The 19,592-nt window shown below is 34.1% G+C and overlaps 3 protein-coding genes across 3 annotated transcripts; 1 reads left to right on the top strand and 2 right to left on the bottom strand.

Moving 5' to 3' along the window:
* Positions 1–6,679: 6,679 nt before the first annotated feature.
* LOC125493104 (uncharacterized) lies at positions 6,680–8,693 on the bottom strand. Its single transcript, XM_057391655.1, has 5 exons — positions 8,626–8,693; positions 8,408–8,509; positions 8,206–8,316; positions 7,691–8,122; positions 6,680–6,899 (listed from the first exon to the last, which is right to left on the bottom strand). The coding sequence occupies exons 1-5, from the start codon at positions 8,668–8,670 to the stop codon at positions 6,843–6,845; spliced, it is 747 nt and encodes a 248-aa protein (XP_057247638.1). The 5' UTR covers positions 8,671–8,693; the 3' UTR covers positions 6,680–6,842.
* Positions 8,694–8,794: 101 nt separating this feature from the next.
* LOC130590139 (uncharacterized) lies at positions 8,795–12,347 on the bottom strand. The gene is made up of 4 exons (XM_057392135.1): positions 12,208–12,347; positions 9,529–9,751; positions 9,199–9,446; positions 8,795–8,830 (listed from the first exon to the last, which is right to left on the bottom strand). The coding sequence occupies exons 1-4, from the start codon at positions 12,235–12,237 to the stop codon at positions 8,795–8,797; spliced, it is 537 nt and encodes a 178-aa protein (XP_057248118.1). The 5' UTR covers positions 12,238–12,347.
* Positions 12,348–15,924: 3,577 nt separating this feature from the next.
* On the top strand, positions 15,925–16,389 carry LOC109135951 (uncharacterized mitochondrial protein AtMg00810-like). Its single transcript, XM_019251578.2, has one exon. The coding sequence runs from the start codon at positions 15,925–15,927 to the stop codon at positions 16,387–16,389; it is 465 nt and encodes a 154-aa protein (XP_019107123.2).
* Positions 16,390–19,592: the final 3,203 nt, after the last annotated feature.

Below are 19,592 nucleotides of genomic sequence, written 5' to 3'. Positions count from 1 at the left end.
GACAATTTTTTTATTGAACTTGTTGTCTGGATATGATCCAATCATCTCTGTCTATGTAGCGTGAAAATGGTGAAAGTTTGTCTTAGGTTTCAGCTGTTTTTGAGATTTATTAATTAACACGAAAATATATTTATTGCACAGGCGTAGAAAATAGAGTCAATCAAGAAAATCTATTTGAAATCTCCATCATCTTGGTTTTTTTTTTTTTAAGGAAAGAGGGGATTGATGTTATATTGACCAAGTTTGCCCAGCATTATAGTTTTGATTTGGGGATCTTGTGATTATATTGATAAAAGTAATGTTTTTACTCTTTGTTTAAAATGTTGGTGAATTTTGATTATGGTGCGTTGTGAAATTCTATTAGGTCAATGGTAGATGAAGTTTATACGACTTGTGCAACTACTGACAGTTGCATATTTTCAGCTGAATTGTATGTTAATGTATTGGATACGTGATAGAACTGTGGTTATGTTAAAATCATGTGGAATGAATTAAGGTCCTATAATGAAACGATGGAACTAGCCCAATTGCCTTGTTTGGATAACTAATGGAATTGGAATCGGAATTGGGCCGATTACAATTCAATTTCAAGACACGTTAAAAAATATATTTTCAAATCACACCCCCTCCCCATGAGATTTCAATTTATGGCACAGTCCGAACCTCAAGAAAAACATGCTTCTCTCTCCTCCCTCGACATTCGTGATTTCCCTCTCGCTCACAAATAAATTTCAATTTTTGCCATATTCGATTGATCTCAAAAATTAAAAAAACGATTTTTGGGTTGACATCAAAGATTGAAGGAACGATTTTGCATCTCAGAATATTTGATTGAAGGTACAATTTTTTTTCATCTTTTTCCTACTTCTGTAATTTGGTTTTATTTTCTACTGTAGTTGAGTTTATTATTTTTTTTGCTTTTTTCATGATTAAATTTGTGAATTTGATGTTTCTTTTACTATAATCGTATTGCGTTTTACTTATTTATGTCGGATTTTGCGGAATTAGAGTTTGACATCATATTTTGCGAAATCAGCGTTTGAATTCGAAATTTTGCGGAATTAGGGTCCAAGTTCCCAAACGCTACCTAAGGGTTTTGGGCTAAGGCTACAAAGGAATTTTTGGGTTGAAAGCCCATAAATTGAAAAAAAAAACCGGTCAGGCCCGAGTTGATATTCAGGTGAGATGTTTATCTTTGGACTTTATTAGAGTGGGCTTATGTTGATTAACTCTAATAATTGAAAGGGTTTTTGGGAGTCTTAGATATCAATAGTGATACTAAATGTGTATTGGTAAAACTATTAAAACTACAGGTTTGTCCCATATCTGCATTGTTGGTATTAAGGTTATGATTATAACATAATACGATAATACTATGAAATATTTTGTGTGGTTCTTGGACGTAATCTAGTAGTTTTTAAGAGGTCATCAGTAGGGGTGTGTATCGGTCCATGATTGCACCGTATCAAAATGAAACCGGTTAGACTGGAAGTTAAAAATGCTATGGATCGAGATTGTACAGGAATATTTCGATTCCAGTCCGAAATAAATTTAAACATATTTATAAGTTGGATACATTAAAATTGTAATAATTCTAAAAGCAATGATCGATCTTTAAGGCAATAAAGATAAATTTGCGCACCCCAAGTAATTAGTGACGACCTAAAAAGGCACCTTTGTGGGAAGAGCCCACCTAAAAAGGGATCTATTTTTCCTTTTGCTTTAAGACTCTTTATAAATAAAAGTTTGTAAAATTGTAGCAGTTACTCCCTCCGTTTCCTAAAGATCTTCCCACTTACTGTTCCTACAGATACCAAGAAAAATCAAGTTGTGTGGGGCATGGTGTGAGTAAAGTAGGAGAGAGAAATGGGTAAGATAAATAAACAAATAAAAAGGGGTTAAAGTAGGAGAGAGAAAGGAAGTAAAATTGAATTAATAATGTAATGGTGGAACCATATGATAGTGACATGAGAGGGTAAATAGGGAAATTTGTTTTGCCAAATAAGGAATAAAGCAAAAGAGGGAAGATCTTTTGGAAACACCCTTAAACGGAAAGAGGGAAGATCTTTAGGAAACACCCTTAAACGGAAAGAGGGAAGATCTTTAGGAAACGGAGGGAGTATAAAGAAGCGGAGCAGTGGCCAATGATGGCGGGTGGCTTTTAAATTTATGTTGTATAGTTTTTATCTATGTTCAACTTGCTATCTAGATATGATCCAATAATCTTTATCTATGTAGCGTGGAAATAGTTAAAGTATACCTTAGGTTTCAACTGTTTTTGAGATTTATTAGCACATAAATGTTTCGGAAACCTCGTTGTAGAGGTTCTCATGCTTCATTAATATTTATTGCACAGGCATAGAAAACAGAGTCAATCAAGAAAATCTACCTTAAAGTCTTCATCATCTTGGTTTTTCCTTTTTTGAAGGGAAAGGGGGATTGGGGTCTATATTATGTCTATTATGGCGTTTATGTTCCATATTGACCGAGTGCGCTGTTGTATTAGAACATTTGTTCCATATATAGGTTATCCATGTGAGGGATCACTAACAAGCTATGTTCCTATCTGTTTTCTTTTTTGGCAGCAGTTTGCTTGTATTTTCCTAAGCATCAGGGTGTTGTTGTTCATTGTGCAGGTGAAAATTGGTGACTTTGGCTTAGCAGCAATAGTGGGGGAAGAGCCACGTAGCACACTCGATACCATGGAAGCCAGAGTACATGGCACTGGAGCTATATGAGGAAGACTATACAAATGTGGCAGATATATATACTCGTTTGGAATGTGTTTACTAGAGATGGTAACTATGGAAATTCCTTACCGCAAATGCGACAGTCTTACCAAAATATACAAAAGGTGAATAGGTGACTAGTGGGGTTAAACCCTAAGCTTTTAACAAGGTGAACGGTCTAGAGGTGAAGGCATTTATTGATAAGTGCATTGCAAAAAACATGGAAAGGTCATCTGCTACTGAACTCCTTAATGACGCTTCTTTGTTGAAGCAGAAGATGATGATGAAAGTAATAATAACTCGTTGTGATGCAATTCTAAGTTAATCATGTTTGTATATAAGTCAAAACAGTCTTTCAATATGTGGATTGATGACCAATAATGTCATTTTTCATGTATACACAAGTAGTAAATTTAATTTGCTTGGATGCCCGAAAAATAATCTGAAAAGAACTTCAATATTTTGTCGATTGTCTTAAGTTTTAGGTGAAGGCATATAGATATATGAATCTGTAACACCCCGACCTCTAATCAAGTTTTATTAAGTTGGTTAATCGATTATTAGCAGTGGAACCTAGATGGTCGGCGCGTTACTGTCGTACTTTCCATAAGGAAATACAAGGCAACATAAATTCATAAACTTAAACATAGTATAAAGTGAAATATAATATGGATCCAACACTAGTCTTGATTAATAGAAACTTAGTTACTAATCAGAGTTTGACATTAACTTAAATTAAAACCATGAGAGTCTACATAAATCTAGATATTATATTACTCCTCACTGCTACACCATCCCGTTATCACCATCGGTACCTAAAACATAAAACAAAACGTCGTGAGCCGAGGCTCAGTAACATACTACTCTAACAGCGTAAATTCATTTCACATCATTTTATTTATAAACAGGGAGGAGAGAATAAGTAAAACTATTTCACAAACACATCATATCATATTACGTTATCTTCTTTATATCATGTTCATCATCTTGATTCATATTATTTGGTAACTTGGCTAGTACAACAGAAGGGACGTCTCCCTATAACATAGTAACATCATAAATGGGAGGTAGCCACCCGAGGACAAAAGCCCTCACTAAACGGGAGATGGCGTTAATCCGCATAATATGGAAATGCGCAGTTCCACCTAAGGACAATAGCCCTCACTAAACGGAAGGTGGTTAACCGGCCAGGAGGTACTGCACGACCCAGGATAACGGGATACTTGCCAAGTTCCGTCTTTCACTTGAATTTATCATGTTTCATTTCTTTTAAGCATATCATAGTCATGAATAATTATATTTTTTCATTTCATCCATAATATCATCATCATGATTTCATAGCATCATATCATCATAACCATCATAAAACATTTCATTTCCCGCATTCCACATATAAAACATAATATTAATCATGAAACATACTTCGAAGGGGAATGCGGGTGTTAGCAGTAGACGTTACCAGGATTCCTGATTAACAACCTTGATAGCCCGTGGAGGCTTGTAATATATATCATTTATCTTCTTTAATCTAATCAAGAATAGTTTTATTAATGAATGTTTCATTATTTAGCTTTTAAGCCTAAATATTAGTTAGAGCTTATTAAGGTCATAACGTTCATTATTTTGTCAAAAAGGTCCCGATAAAGGTCACTATTAACTTAGTTGTTAATAACTTCTTAAGGTGACTCTTTAATCGACTAACTAAGTGAAATAACTCCTTTAGTTATACTTTTAAAATTATCGAAACATTACAATTATATTATTATTACATATTATGCAACCATTCGAAAGTATATCATTATTATTAGAGTTCATAGTTAATTAATAATCAATTAATCATCTTATTATTAAACTAATCAAGTTTCTTACTATACTAGAACCATTAACATTATTTTAATATTTTGTAGTCACATAAAACTAATAAATCAAGTTAACTAGTTATTATAAGTAAGCTTAAGGATTAGTGGAGGTAATAATAACTTAAACTCAAATTACAATTAACAAGCTTATTGAATTAGTTTTAATCAACTCAACTAGTTTAGTAAACATGAAATATAGCCTAATAATAGTTTTTAGGAATCAAGTTAAAGTGGTCTAATTTAAACTAACTAAATCAGCCCATAGAACAAGTGCAAATTATCTTTTAGCCCAACAACATGACCATTCAGATTTATAAACACTTAACTAAATTCTAAGTCAAAGATCCTAAGACCAAAACAAATATTAACTAGCAAGGAATTAAACTTGGGCTTAGATTATAAACTTAGGAAATCAGAATTTTAAAAAGAATGTCCATTACCTCTATACCTAAGAGGAGGGAAGACAACGTGTGAGGCAAGGGAACGGGCGCCGACGAGCAGCGATAGCGATCTCTGGCGGTGTGGCGCGGGTCGTCGGTGGTGTTTGCGTGGTACAACGACGCGCGAAGAAGGAGAGGAGCGAGAAGGAAGGAGAGTGTGATGGGGAGAGAAAAGGTGTGAGTGGTGCGGCAGAGCTCCAGCAAGCGTGCAAGTGGCCGGCGAGTGTCGCGCAGGTGGCCGGCAGTTGTCTTGGCGTCGCGCAAGCCGGTGACAGCCGGTGGTGGTGATGGTGAGAGACCCGAAACAGAGGCCAGAGATAGAGGAAAAATGGGTTTTCTTTTTGGGGTTTCTTGGTCACATTTTCCGGCGAGGTTCCGACGAATTTGTGACTGAAATTTGTGGTGTTTGAAAGGTGGTTCGTAGGTGGTAGTGAAGTAAGAGATGAGAGGAAGTTTGTTGTTGATGGTGCTCTTGGTGAGGGGTTTTCATGGCCATTTATAGGGGAATTAAGAACACTAAATCAGTAGTCGGGAGGAAGAAAGTTGAAGTAAATTTTCTGCATTGTTGACTGAGGAAGGAGATGGATTGGATGGCAGATTTTTGGCAGAGGAAAAAGAATGGAGGAGGTTGGCATGCTTACCAAGTGCCCATGGAAGAGTAAGGAAGAAGGCAAAAGTTATATATTAAGTAGTTGACATGGAAGCTCTTTCTCTTTTTCCTTTTTATTTTGTAACCAAAATCAGAAAATTGTACTACTCTTCATCCACATGGCTTTGTAGAATTTTAGTGAAACGTGGAAATTTTATGCTTTATTGATTTAATAACAAAACTAACATTCTTGATTAATTTATGAAATCGTGGAATATAAATTATTGTCACTTAGTTATTAACATTTTTAAGTTGGTAAATTTTATGTAAAAATTGTATATTCATTTTATTATCTTTTGCTTAATTAGTGAAATGATAAAATAAAATACATTTTAACTACATTATTATAGTTAATAATTCACTTTAATACGCTTAAGTTTTCGAGATATTACAGAATGTGTTCCAAAGAAATAATTTAATGTTGCGTATTCTAGTTGGTCATAACACTACAACAAAATTAGGTATATGCAATAGCACCAAACCATTGCCAAAGATAAATAATTGTTGCCTTATATCCAAGGCAATACACTCGACTTGTTGCATTTACCTCTGTTGCCTATTCTTATGGCAACAATTTTTAATTCAAAGACAACACTTCAGATGATAATGATCAAAAGTACCTAAGGCAACAATTTGCTAAGGCAACAGGTGAAAACTGTTGCAAATCTTTGGCAACCATTTGAAATCGTTGGCTTATATCATAACATGCAACATTTTTTGGACAGTTATCTCTGTTAGTAATAATATTAAAATGTTTCCCATCATCCCAAAAGCAACGACAATGCCTACAACAACAAAGTAAAATATGTTGCCCATGACATTGATAAGTGAAAGTAATACTAATGTTGCTTAATCAAGCTTAAGTAGTTATACCATTTCTTGTATAAGAACTCAAAACACCTGTGAACTCATCATGACAACAATCAATTATAGCTAACAAAGTATTTCACAATAATCTCCTCTAAACTTGCTGAAATTCAGGAAACAATATCCATGTGAATATCGAAAATCGAAACAAAATACAACCCAAAATCTAAAAACCAAATTAAGTCTAAACAATATCTTGCCAAAGAGTACTACTAATTATACTAATCTAATGATATTATTTAGAGCATTATGACCAAAAGGGTGTAAGGAAGCGACAATGGATAAGGTAAAGCATAAATCAAGTTAAGTCTTCGTCTTCATCTTCGTCATCTTCTTCTTCCATGGCGTTCACACACTGTAATTCCAATCAAATAGCAAATGTAAGAAATCAATATATTAAAGTAAAGCAATGATATTATATTTTAATTCCATCACGAAAAAAAGAATATATACACATTGTTTAACCTATCATATACTACAATGAAAAAAGGCACCTAAAATTTCATTGTTTGGCCCTTATGAAAACTCAAGAAAATTTCAACAAAGATATCAATCTAGGATCATAATAGGCACCATATCAATGTCAAAAGTTCTAGGATCTACCAAATTAAAACAATGCCTTAAAGCTTTGAGATTCAATCATAAAGCACTTTACTATTTGTATGTAACCCCTACCCCCTAAAGTGGTAAAAAGGGTCTGATGTTTACTATTTAGTGTACATAAATTATAACCCAGTATAACTCATCCTCATACTGTACACAGGAGAATTATAACATATATACCATTCACATAGATCCATCTAAAAGAATAAAAGTTTCAAAAATAATAATATAAAGATAGAGATAATGGGATGGGGGAGAAGAAAAAAAGTGACATGATAGAAAAAGAGGATGGAGAGAGTCCAAGATCAGAGTTATAATTTAATTATAAGTATTTGTACAATAATCTTAGATGATATTTTATATTTGCTTCTTACTAATTGAAGTTTGTTGCATTATCGTACCCAATGTACCAACCACTTTTTTGTCCTCATAAATAGTAATAAGCAGTAGATATGAGTGAAATACCAAATTACTCAAACCGAATTTAGTGTGATCTGAGTGTGTTAATTAAGAAAATTAGAAAATTTGGCAAAAGGGGTGCACCTGATTGTTAGGAACATCTGTAGAAGCTGAAGAATGTAGGCGAAGCATTCCTGAGGTGCTAGGAAAACTTTGAGTGTCCTTTTGGGAGTGACCAGCAACCAACAAAGAGCCAAACATGCTAAGATCAAAAGACATGTGAGGACTTTTTTCTTCCATTTGAGAGAAAAATGATCGTAGACCATTAGCTAACTCTGCCCTATCTTGGTTCCTCTTGTCTTCGTAACTTTTTCTTATAGCTTGAACCTCCTCATCGTGCTTCTTTTTAGTCTCTTCTAAAATAGCCTTATGTTTTAACTGGGTAAAAGTAACACCCCTTCCATATAGGCGTAACTGACGTTTCTTTTTGTCACTAGAACTAAAAATAGTAGAAACGACACTCTCAACATCGCTCACTGCAATAGTTGCCTGGGAATCTTGTTGTTTAAGTTCAGTCTAATAATCACATGATAGATGGAAGATTAGTACAAACACTCTGATATGCAACAATAATGTAAGATATGAACTTCGAATCTTACAATTAGTTTGTCTCTTGGGTCACCAGGCTTGCGCTTTGTCCGCTTTTCCTTACGAGTTTCAATAAACACTTGCGCGGGTGTCGGATCTTTGGTGGTTTTTCTTTCTTTTTTCTACATATATGAAGTGTAAGTCAATTATCTTGAAAATTTAGAATTTTGTACAAACTAGACCTTGAATAGAAAAAAACCATTAAATACACACCCAATCTTCTTTGACCCTAGCAAAACTCCTTGGTCCTACAATATGCATTATATTCTTCTCCTTTCCCACTAGACGATTTGATGTGTTTCTTTCACTAATTTCCTGATACATATAAAGTCTTAAATGTGTGACCATTTCATAAGACAAGAAAGAAACATGTAGCAGCAGTATAGTAGTGAGTGTAGAAGTTGCTTTGAATATTAGAAAAACTTCATTACCTTATGTTTTTCACCATGCCAAATATTTAGTAAAGCCTTAAACATTGACTTTGGGACCCTTCTTGGCCTTTTTTATCCTCATTTCATCATTGTTATACTTTCTAAAGTGATTTTTTTTTTCAAACGACACTTGTAGCCTCTCCAAACAAGCTCCAATAGTTCCTAAAACCTATTTCTTTCCCTCGATAGGGATAACATAATGTTTCTGCAATAATAATGAACAATTGATATCAAGTATGTTAGAAAGGATAAAAAAAATTAAATTAGCTTTCTAATGGTCCATTGACCTCATGTGTTGCAGACTCTAGGAGAACATTATCAAGTATAAAGTTACTCTACATACAATTGTCTGCAAACTATAGGGCAGAAATCTATGTGATTCATATCATATCTTACTAATTTGGGTGAAAAGAGGATTAAAAGATATCTATAGGTTTCATCCACCATCTTTCTTGTTTAGGTTATGTAAATTGACGACACTGAAGTGGTTTAGAGGTAATCATCATTGCTCACTGTTTCAAAGTTTATGAAGTAGACAAGGATTACACATATTTAATTATATTACTAACTTACCGTGACATACTCCCAAAGTTCCTCTTTCTTATCTTTGCCAATTTTGAGCCAACTTTCAATAGTTAATGGTAATATATTTGCTTTTCGAGCAATTGTTCCCAAGAAGCTAGTAAACTCATTAACTGTTTCATTGTCGGGGCCAATAGGCTGAAAGTTTTCATTCAAAATAATTTGCAAGCGCTCTTCTTCATTTCGTCCATGGACTTTGTAACACATAGTAGGTTCTCTTCTTGCCTTTCCATCATCATCTATTATAAAACATAGAAATTCGAAAGTAGAGAAGTTATAAATTTTAAAAAATGTGTAAGTAGAAGAGTGAAATTAACTTACCATCTTGCTTATGAGTCTTATTCCTGCTAAGCTCCCCTTGTTCATTAGAATTTCTCGTTTCCTCTTCTGGTGTTTCACTTGGTTTTGTTCTTTGGTGTTCGATTAAAAGTTGTTGAGTTGCACGACCACGTGTAGATGAGAGACCTTGAAATCTCTGTTGTTTCTTCTTGAATGCCATAGCCAATGCCATAGCTTTTGAAATCGCATTTTTCACTTTGCAAATCTGCAATATGCCAAAATAAAGGGGAAAAAAAAGAAAGAAGTACAATACACTAATATTTAATTTATATATAATACTAATACACAACATTCTAGTGCAAAACGAACATTATATAGGTAATAGATCTCAACTTATATGTAGATGAAAGGAAATATAAATTTGCAAGAATGATATAATTTACTAGATAAAATAAAATACTTTAATCAAGTCTGTGAACAAATTTAAAGGCAAACATTCAATCATTAAAAAAATATTATTAGCTAAGATGCATGCATAAAATCCCATAAAGTATCATCTTCAATCTCATCATCTGAAGCATCCATCTCGAAATCAGGTTCTGTGTTCAACATGCGTGCTGGAACATCAACAGTTGTAGTAGGCATGTTCTCTCTTAACCAATTCACATCATGAACATCACTATGAGTCACTAATGGTAGACTAACATCAGTAAGCTCACTCCAATAAGATTCCCCGACATCTGCAACTAAACCTTCATTCATATCAAACAACTCTCTAGGGATACCCTTCATAATATAATGCCAATCTTTTTCTATAGAGTCTTGCACATAAAAAACTTGGTGTACTTGATTCTCCATCACAAATGGGTCGTTAGAGTAACATAATCTACTGAAATTGGCATGTGTCAGCCCATACTCATCTTGCTCTACTTGAAACTAATCACAACGAAACAATACCACTTTAAAATGTCCAAAATAATCAAACTCCAGAATATCTTTCACTACTCCATAATATGTGACATTCCCCACAACAGGACTTTGATCCCTAGAACTTGCAAAGCTCAGAGTTAAAGATATTAAGCTAACTCCACTGCATTGTGTTCTCTTTTTTGTGTCCTGTGCAACTGTAGAAAATCGATAACCATTTATTAGGTACCCCTTAAAACTTCTAACAGTATAATCAGGTCCTCGTGAGAGAGCTTTGATTTCTTTGGAAACACTTTCATTGTCTACATGGTCTCTGAACCATGTAACAAAATCATGACTGTGGTTTTGTGCTCTAACCCACCTCCTTCTATTACATTGAGTATGGCGATTGTTAACTAAGCCTTGATGTTCTCTACAATATATGCCAAAAAAATTTATTAATTAATCATAATTATGAGCTAACTGTGAATTTGTTGAACTTAGATTAAACCTTTTCTCAAAAGAAATTATAAAACAATCACTAGATTTTACATTTTTACCGTCTGTAATCGTTAATTTGATCGCAATTGAAAAGTAGATAACGATGGGCTTGGGTCCAAGTATTGTCATCCAAAGAAACTCTTTTGCCTTTGTTGTTCTTCTTAACACCTAAAGGACGTCCAACATCAGGAAAAAGGCCTCCTTCCGGGGAGGAAGTATCATCACAGTTTCTTGATGGTCGACTAAGCTTTGAACTGAAATCGTCATGTAGATATCGGGAACTGAAAACAAGGCATTCTTCTGCCAAATAACCCTCTGCAATCGAGCCTTCAAGTCTACTCCTATTTTTCACATACGACTTCAATTTACCCAAATACCTATCCTTGGAATACATCCACCTACCTTGCACAGGTCCCCCAAGCTTAACTTCATCTACGAGATAATGTATTTATAAGTGAACCATTATGTGAAAGAAACTAGGCACGAAGATTCTCTCAAGATGGCAAAGCATATCTACAATTTTAGATTGTAGATGTTTAAGATCTTTAGGTTCAAGATCTTTCTTACATAAAGCTTTAAAAAAGGAACCTAGCCTAATTAAAGCTGATGCTACTTGCTTTGGAAGTGTTTTCCTAACTGCAACTTGTAGCAAATAATGAAGTATAAAGTGGGCATCATGACTCTTGTAACCTGTGATTTTTCTCTCATTAGACTGAACTGGTCTAGAGATGTTTGATGCACAACCATCAGGAAACTTTGCTCTTTTTATGACATTGTAGAACAAATCTTTTTCTTGAGATGACATTGAAAAGCAAGCTGTAGAGTATGAACGTTTTGCATTATCTTCGGTTCTCTTTGGATGAAGTTCCTTTCTTATACCCATATCTTGCAAATCAAAACGGGCTCCTATGCTATCTTTAGTGTTTCCAGGAATATCAAGCAAAGTTCCAAGCACATTATCACATATATTCTTCTCAATGTGCATCACATCAAGGTTATGACGCAAAGTATTTGTTTTCCAATAGGGAAGATCAAAGAAAATAGAAATCTTTTTCCAAGGAAATTTCTTTTTACACTTTTTTTGTGTCTTTCCAAACTTATTTTCAAATCCTTGTAGCTCTTCTAATATATCATATCCTGATAATGTAGAAGGAGGTGGCCTTGTCTCTACAGTACCATCAAAAGCACTCTTATTACGACGCCAAGGATGACTTAAATTAAGAAATCTACGATGGCCTATATAACACATTTTTATACTGTATTTCAAGTACTTGGACCATATCTCATGATTACAAGAAGGGCAAGCAAATTTACCTTTAGTACTCCATCCTGATAACATTGCATAACCAGGAAAGTCACTAATTGTCCATAATAATGCTGCCCTTAAGGTAAAAGTTTCATTTGATTTGGCATCATAAGTATTAATTCCAACTTCCCATAACACCTTCAATTCATCCAGCAAAGGCTGCAAGTAAATATCTATGTCATAACCTGGAGAACGAGGACCAGGAATAATTAAAGATATGATATTATACTCCGACTTATTGAATAACCAAGGTGGCAAATTATATACTGTTAATACAACTAGCCAAATACTATAAGAGACACTCATGGTTTTAAATGGGTTAAACCCATCACTAGTAAGACTAAGCCTGACAGTTCGGAACTCTTTTGCAAATTGAGGATGTGAAACATCAAAATCCTTCCAACCTTGACCATCAGCAGGATGCCTTAACTTATCATCTTTGAGACAATCATTCTCATGCCATGTCATCAGTTCAGCTGTTTTAGAACACATGAATAGCCTCTGCAATCTAGGTATTATAGGAAAGTAGCGTAAAACTTTAGCAGGAACTCCATGTTCTTGCAGAGCACCTTCCTCCTTCTGTTTCTCATCTAACTTCCACCTTGAAGCTTTACAAATATGACAAAACTTATCTTTTTGACGTTCCAGTAGAGCATATAATCATTAGGACAAGCATCTATTTTCTTATAACCAAGTCCAAGGTTTTTCACCATTTTCTTAGCATGCCTAAAGGACTGGGGAAGTTTTGCAAATGGAAAGGCTAAACATAATGACTTCATGAGATCATGAAAATAATTATTACTCCATCCGTTAACACATTTCAAGAGATAGAGGCCAACTATGAAGGAAAGCACTGAAAAATCTGTACAACCTGGATATAACTCCACCCGTGCATCCTCTAGTAGTTTATAAAACTTCTTAGCACTCTCATTAGGTCCCTTTTGAACCTCCTCTTCTGGAAAACTTGTAGAACCCTCTACAACATCTCTATAAGCATCATGTATCATCCCAACCGTATCGTCATATGTGCTTAAATTATCGCTTTGCAAACCTTCCCTTTGCGACAACCCTGAAGTCAATCCTTCACCGTGAAAATTCCACACTTTATACCTCTTATTAAATTTGTGAACAATCAAGTGATCATAGACCATCTCCCTTGTGAACCAAAATCGATTAACACACTTAACACAAGGGCATAAAATTTCAGGTTCATCATCTTCCTCAACCTCCACAGTTGAATTGTTAAACACAAAATCAAGAAAACACTCAACTCGTTCAATATATACTTCAACTTTTTGGGGTGCATCAATCCAATCTTTGTTCAAGTGTTCCATACTTAACACTGTATAATGTTTACGAGATATTAAAAAAAAAGCTACCATCATTTTTTTTCGTACATTGCAAAATAATCAATATATGCATTTAGGTAGCATTTTTGTAACCACAAAGAGATCATAACACATATTATACAGAGCAAATTAAGCATAAATTAACAACACATACATGATTATTTCTAAACATGGATTAGAACAAATTTCTAGTAAAAAAACATGAATATGCATTCAGGTAGCATTTTTGTAACCACAAAGAGATCATAACGCATATTATATAGAGCAAATTAAGCATAAATTAACACACATACATGATTATTTCTAAACATGGATTAGAACAAATTTCTAGAAAAAAACCATGAAGCAACTACCTTCCTAGGAGGAGATTTGGTTCCTTGATTACTTAAAGTCTCTTCATCATTGGATATCCTCAATAGATGAACTAAAATCATGCTCTAAATTGACATCCTGCTCGGGCCTATAGAGCTCATCTTCCTCCACAACCTTTTTATATTCACGTACCATTTTCATGACAATTGTGGATGATTTTTCTAGAAGCACTTTGATTCACATGATGAAATTCAAATATGAAGTTGTTCATATTTTATAGAACTTTGTATCTTTTGTTCAATTACAGTTCAATACAACCATTCAATGTATTAGAACTGATAATGTTAAAGAATTTTGTGAAGGAGCTCTCAAACACTTCTATGCAATTAAGGGTATCATACATCACACTAGCTGTGCTGACACACCATAACAAAATGGTGTGGTGGAACGAAAACACAAACACCTCCTTAATTGAGACTGCAAGAGCCCTATTCTTCCAGTCTAACCTTCCTATTTCCTATTGGGGAGAATGTATTCTTACAGCAGCTTATCTCCTCGCTAGAATGCCACTTTCTTCTCTTCGAAACACCTCTCCTTATGCTAAATTATACAACAAAGATCCTGATATTTCCCATATAAGAGCATTTGGATGTTTGTGCTTTGTTTCCACTCTCAAACAAGGAAGAAACAAGTTTCATCCTAGAGCTACCCCTCATATTTTTCTCGGATATTCTTTCACACAAAAAGGGTACAAGGTCCTTAATCTCTCCACTCACAAAATTCATGTTTCTAGGGATGCTAAATTCTTTGAGAAACACTTCCCTTACCATCATAATCCCTCTCCTATTCTATTACCCCCACCACAAATTTCCAAATCTTTCTTCCCTTCACCACTCTTTCTACTTCACCATCTAACATTCCTGATATATTTACCCCTACTCCTTCTTCACATGTAGGTACTGACATTCCTACTGCATCTACACCTTCTACCTCTTCATCTCCTTCTCCTCCTACACAATCTTTCTCTTCACTAGACTCTTCTACCTCTATCTCATCATCATCTTCACCTAAACCTTCTGCTATATTTTCTTCTCCTCCATCAGTTAGAAGATCTTCTAGACCTTCTAAACTACCTTGTTACTTACACTCTTATGTCTGTAACCTCAGTACCTCTTCTCCTTCTCTCCCTTCTTCACCTTGGTGTAACATTGTCCCTCCTTCACAAATACCTTCATCTCATTTTTCTTTAACTGCTGCCATCGAATCTTTCACTGAACCTACTTCTTACAAAGAAGCATCTCAATCTCTTGTGTGGACTGCTGCTATGAACAAAGAGATTACAACTTTACAAGATAACCAAACTTGGGATATTATTCCATTACCTAGTGGAAAGAAGCCAATAGGCTGCAAATGGATTTTTAAAACCAAACTCAAAGTTGATGGCTCCATAGAAAGATGTAAAGCTCGCTTGGTTGCAAAAGGCTTTACTCAACAATATGGCTTGGATTATGAGGAGACCTTCTCCTCTGTGGTCAAGATGCCTACTGTAAGATCTATCCTAGCCATAACCTCTAACAAGGGTTGGCCTGTATTCCAACTTGATGTCAATAACGCGTTTCTTCATGGGGATTTACATGAAGAAGTGTACATGAAGGTTCCTGGGGGTCTTTCTGCTCCTACTGGTCATGTGTGCAAATTAAGGAAATCCTTATATGGCTTAAAGCAAGCTTCACACCAGTGGTTTGCTAAGCTTCTTTCTGCTCTTCAAGATCAAGGTTTTCAACAGTCTTTGAATGACTATTCTTTATTCATCAAGAAGTCTGCAGATCTCATTACTATAGTAGATGTATATGTAGATGATGTTCTTACAATCGGGACAAATCAAGCTGCAATACAAGCCCTAAAGCTTCATCTTCACACTACATTCATCATTAAAGATTTAGGTCTTTTGCACTATTTTTTGGTGTAGAAGTCACAAGAGCTACTTCTGCATTCTTATGACTCAAATAGAAGTTTACCAAAGAATTGTTAGCTTCTTCAGGCCTAGATTTAACCTCTCATACAATGACTCTATTTCCTATCCACCTCAAATTATCAGCAGATATTGGTGAACCTTTGCTTGACCCTCCTCTCTACAGATGCCTTGTTGGTAAACTCAACTTCCTTACTCATACTCGCTCTGATCTCTCTTACACAGTTCAAGCATTGAGTCAATTTATGCACTGCCCTCTCACTTCTCACTTTCATGCCTTACATCATGCCTTGAAATATGTGGCTGGCACTGTTGGACAAGGGATCCTCCTTCATGCCACTGATCATCTTAAACTTCAAGCATTTACTGACTCAGACTGGAGGTCATGTCCAGATTCAAGAAGATCTGTTTCAGGTTTCGTTTTGTTGCTTGGCAATTCTCCAATTTCTTGGAAATCCAAGCAAGCCACAGTTTCCAAGAGCTCCTCTGAAGTTGAATATCGTGCCATGGCTAACGCTGCATCAGAAATTACATGGGTTGTCAGACTCCTCACTTAATTAGGTGTTCATAACCTTAAACTTGTTACCCTCAATTGTGATAACCAGTCAGCAATTTGTATTGTCCAAAACCCGGTCTTTCACAAAAGAACCAAATATATTGACATTGACTGTCATTTCACAAGGGAAAAAGTCCTTGATGGCTTACTTCAATTATCCTACTTACCTACTAAACATCAACTAGCTGATGTTTTCACTAAAGCTTTCCATCTGCTCAATTCAATACCTTATGGTCCAAGCTTGGAATGCTGTTAACAAATTCCAGCTTGAGGGGAGATGTTGAATATGGTTAGCTCAGTCTAACAAATTGCTAACTAACCTGCCACATCAGCAGTGGTTGTTATGAGTTTGTTAATTATTTTACTCTTTAGCTTTGTAATAATCCTTACTGTTGAATAAAGGATATAAATAGCTATAGATTGTAATAATCTCATTCAGTTAGTTCAATACAAAACAAAACACATTTTCTTTCTCTCTCTAAAAGAATTCTCTCAATTACTATAAGTTTCTCTAAGCTTCTTCAATGGAGGTTGATTAAACCTCATCTTATTTTAGCTGATTCTGTATATCTTAATAAAGGAGACGAACTTGAGTCTTGTTACAATGTGTAGTGGAGGGGGTCCATTAGAGTAACAGGCAGAGAGTGATAGTTTATAAACATACTACTTATGTTGTTCTTTAAATAAAACATTTGTTGCATCTGATAAAAGACATGTACGGGTAGTATGAAGTGGGGGAGCTATTTGATGGCTTTTGTGAAGGGAAATGGTAACTTCTGTTTAAGTTGATTTTCAAGAAGTAATATTATTCTCGTCATCATATCAAATGGATATGATTTTATACCAATGCATGTAAATGTGGATATATGTATTGGTTTGGCTTCATAAAAATGAGAGGAGATGATAGATATGGGACTAGTGTTGGGTGTAAGCAAGTGTGAGACAAATGAAACATTGGTATTGTAGAGGTAAATCTACTATCTGCGAGCTTCAATCGACATGCTAGAAAGTGGATGCCTTTCGTTTAATAACACCATATAAGAATAGGAACTTTCAAAGTCTTATCTTGGTAATGTTATGAGAGAGGACTATTTTTTAGCTTAGGAATTAACACCATAAAATTGTCTGTTTACTCTTTATCAAATTCTCAATTTGAGTTTAAGTCGGTGGGCATCTAAGGGAAAAATGCCTATTATATTGCTGCTAATATTGTAATTCCTTAAACTATAAATAAAAACCCCTTGATATTCTAGTAAAAAAAAAGAAATTAGTTATCCAATATATAATATTGTTGCTTCTTTAATAAGAAAACCGTTAGTAAAAGTAATTCTTAGATAGGGTTTCATCAATGTGAAATTCTTGGAAGTATTAGCTGGATATCAATAATAATTAAATTTTGTCCGTCGCAAGATAATATTTTTGGATGGATATGGTTGTAGTTGGATAGTAAGGAAAGTAATGATGTTAAGATCTTTTTCTATAAACATAAATAATAACGAAAAAGATATGATCCGTTTGATTAGGTAAAAATTTCAATACTTTTCTCACGAGTTTTACGAAAATATATGTTGAAAGTAGGAATTATTTGTTTGTTTTAAAATCTTTGAGTAAATGTACTTATTTGAAGATCTGCAAATGACGACCATAAAATATTCAATTAAGTTACTATTAGTTTTTTATTTTTTGTTCAAATATTCGAATAGTTAAAGAAAAAAAAAAGAAAGCAAAAGCCACGTTGGAGGTTTAGATTAAGACAGTTAAAACTAGAACATAGAAATTGAGTAAACGAAAACTTTGCCTCCCTATATAAATCTATTTGTTAAGTTAATTTGCAATATCATCTAGCTGCTCAATAGTTACACATCCTTTAATTTGGACCATCAATCCAAAATACTTCTTTTTCACATAATATAGCCTATATTTCTATAATGATATTTTTTTTATGATAAATCACTCGACAAAACAAAAGGAAACTAAAACATGTCTGTTTTTTTTTTCAAAAAATAAATATCTACATTTTTCCATCTATTATCATTTAATGTAAATATTTAAGGGATAAAAGCTCTTCTAAATCGACCCAAACTTACATATATACTCTGTTATTTTACAGTATATCTTATTAATAAATTTTACTAAAATATGGTTTTTCTAGTTTGTATATCTTATATTATTTTGTTCTCATTAATATATCTACCTTATATATTAAAATTAGGGATTTATTAGTGGTAACGTGTAGCTATTTCTTATTGTTAAACTTATTTGGGAGGGTTTCTTCCTAGCCTTCGCGGTTAGGGTTTTCACTTTTTTAAAGCTTTCTCCTTCCTTCTTTCTTCCTCTTCTTCTTCCTTCATCCTTTTCTTAGGGGCTACCACTGGTGTCTTAACCAGTGGTAAGCCCCGAAAAATCCTATTTATTTGCTTTCAATAAAAGTTCCCATCTTTTAGATGGTGATTTTTTCTAGTATGTTGATTGTGTTGGTTTTTGAAGAATTAGGGTTTCACAACTTCTGTAAAATTATGGAAGACTATTGGAGTACGTTCATCCAAAATTTCCGCATCTGCAGATCGTATGCCGAACCAGAGCGAACTCACATATTGCATTGCTTCAGATGAAGATTTTTATTAAGGCAAAATTAAGTCAAATCTGCGATGTTTACATTTCTAGGGTGATATGTATTACTACTAGAATTTTATGTTTTTCAGAAATGGCTTGTAAGTGCCGTTTGGCGAAATATTAATGAAATCCATTTTCTTTCTGTCAAAAAAAAACTTATAATTATAATGTTGGTAAATTTAAAGATTTACCCCTATGTTCTTTATCTTTTTGTTATTTATATTTCCCAATCTCAAATGTCAACATGACTAAAATAATGTACCATCGACTTTTCTTATTTGGTAACACTCCAAATACTGAGAAGGAAAAAAATACAAAACAAAAAATTGGAGATAATACTTGAAAAAATTTCATGGCATACATTAAATTGCAATGGTCAATATATTTACGTTCTTCAATTTAAAATTGTAGATACTTGATATCATCGCCCGATATCTCTTTTTTATAAGGAATACCTAAAGACTTTATTGTCTTCCTACAATGCATAAAATACCCTTCACTAATTAATTTAAATTATTAAAAAGGTCATTATTCAATTGATAAAACAGACTTTTAAACCTATTTTTCTATGAATTATGTTTTCAGTACATC

The sequence above is a fragment of the Beta vulgaris genome, chromosome 9 (assembly GCF_026745355.1).
Source record: "Beta vulgaris subsp. vulgaris cultivar EL10 chromosome 9, EL10.2, whole genome shotgun sequence".
Classification (NCBI taxonomy): Eukaryota; Viridiplantae; Streptophyta; class Magnoliopsida; order Caryophyllales; family Amaranthaceae; genus Beta; species Beta vulgaris.
Note: the sequence above shows the minus strand (reverse complement) of the source record. Positions and strands in the feature narration are given on the sequence as shown.

Coding starts and splice junctions, on each gene's coding strand:
- LOC125493104 (XM_057391655.1), bottom strand. CDS start 8,670: ATGTTTAAGGCTTTACTAAATATTTGGCATGGTGAAAAACATAAG. Junction 8,510..8,625: donor GGCATGGTGAAAAACATAAG/GTAATGAAGTTT, acceptor TATATGTATCAG/GAAATTAGTGAAAGAAACAC. Junction 6,900..7,690: donor CAGATGTTCCTAACAATCAG/GTGCACCCCTTT, acceptor TTGGAATTACAG/TGTGTGAACGCCATGGAAGA.
- LOC130590139 (XM_057392135.1), bottom strand. CDS start 12,237: ATGCAATGTTATCAGGATGGAGTACTAAAG. Junction 9,752..12,207: donor ATCAGGATGGAGTACTAAAG/GTAAATTTGCTT, acceptor GGCATATTGCAG/ATTTGCAAAGTGAAAAATGC. Junction 9,447..9,528: donor TAAGACTCATAAGCAAGATG/GTAAGTTAATTT, acceptor GTTTTATAATAG/ATGATGATGGAAAGGCAAGA.
- LOC109135951 (XM_019251578.2), top strand. CDS start 15,925: ATGACTCTATTTCCTATCCACCTCAAATTATCAGCAGATATTGGTGAA.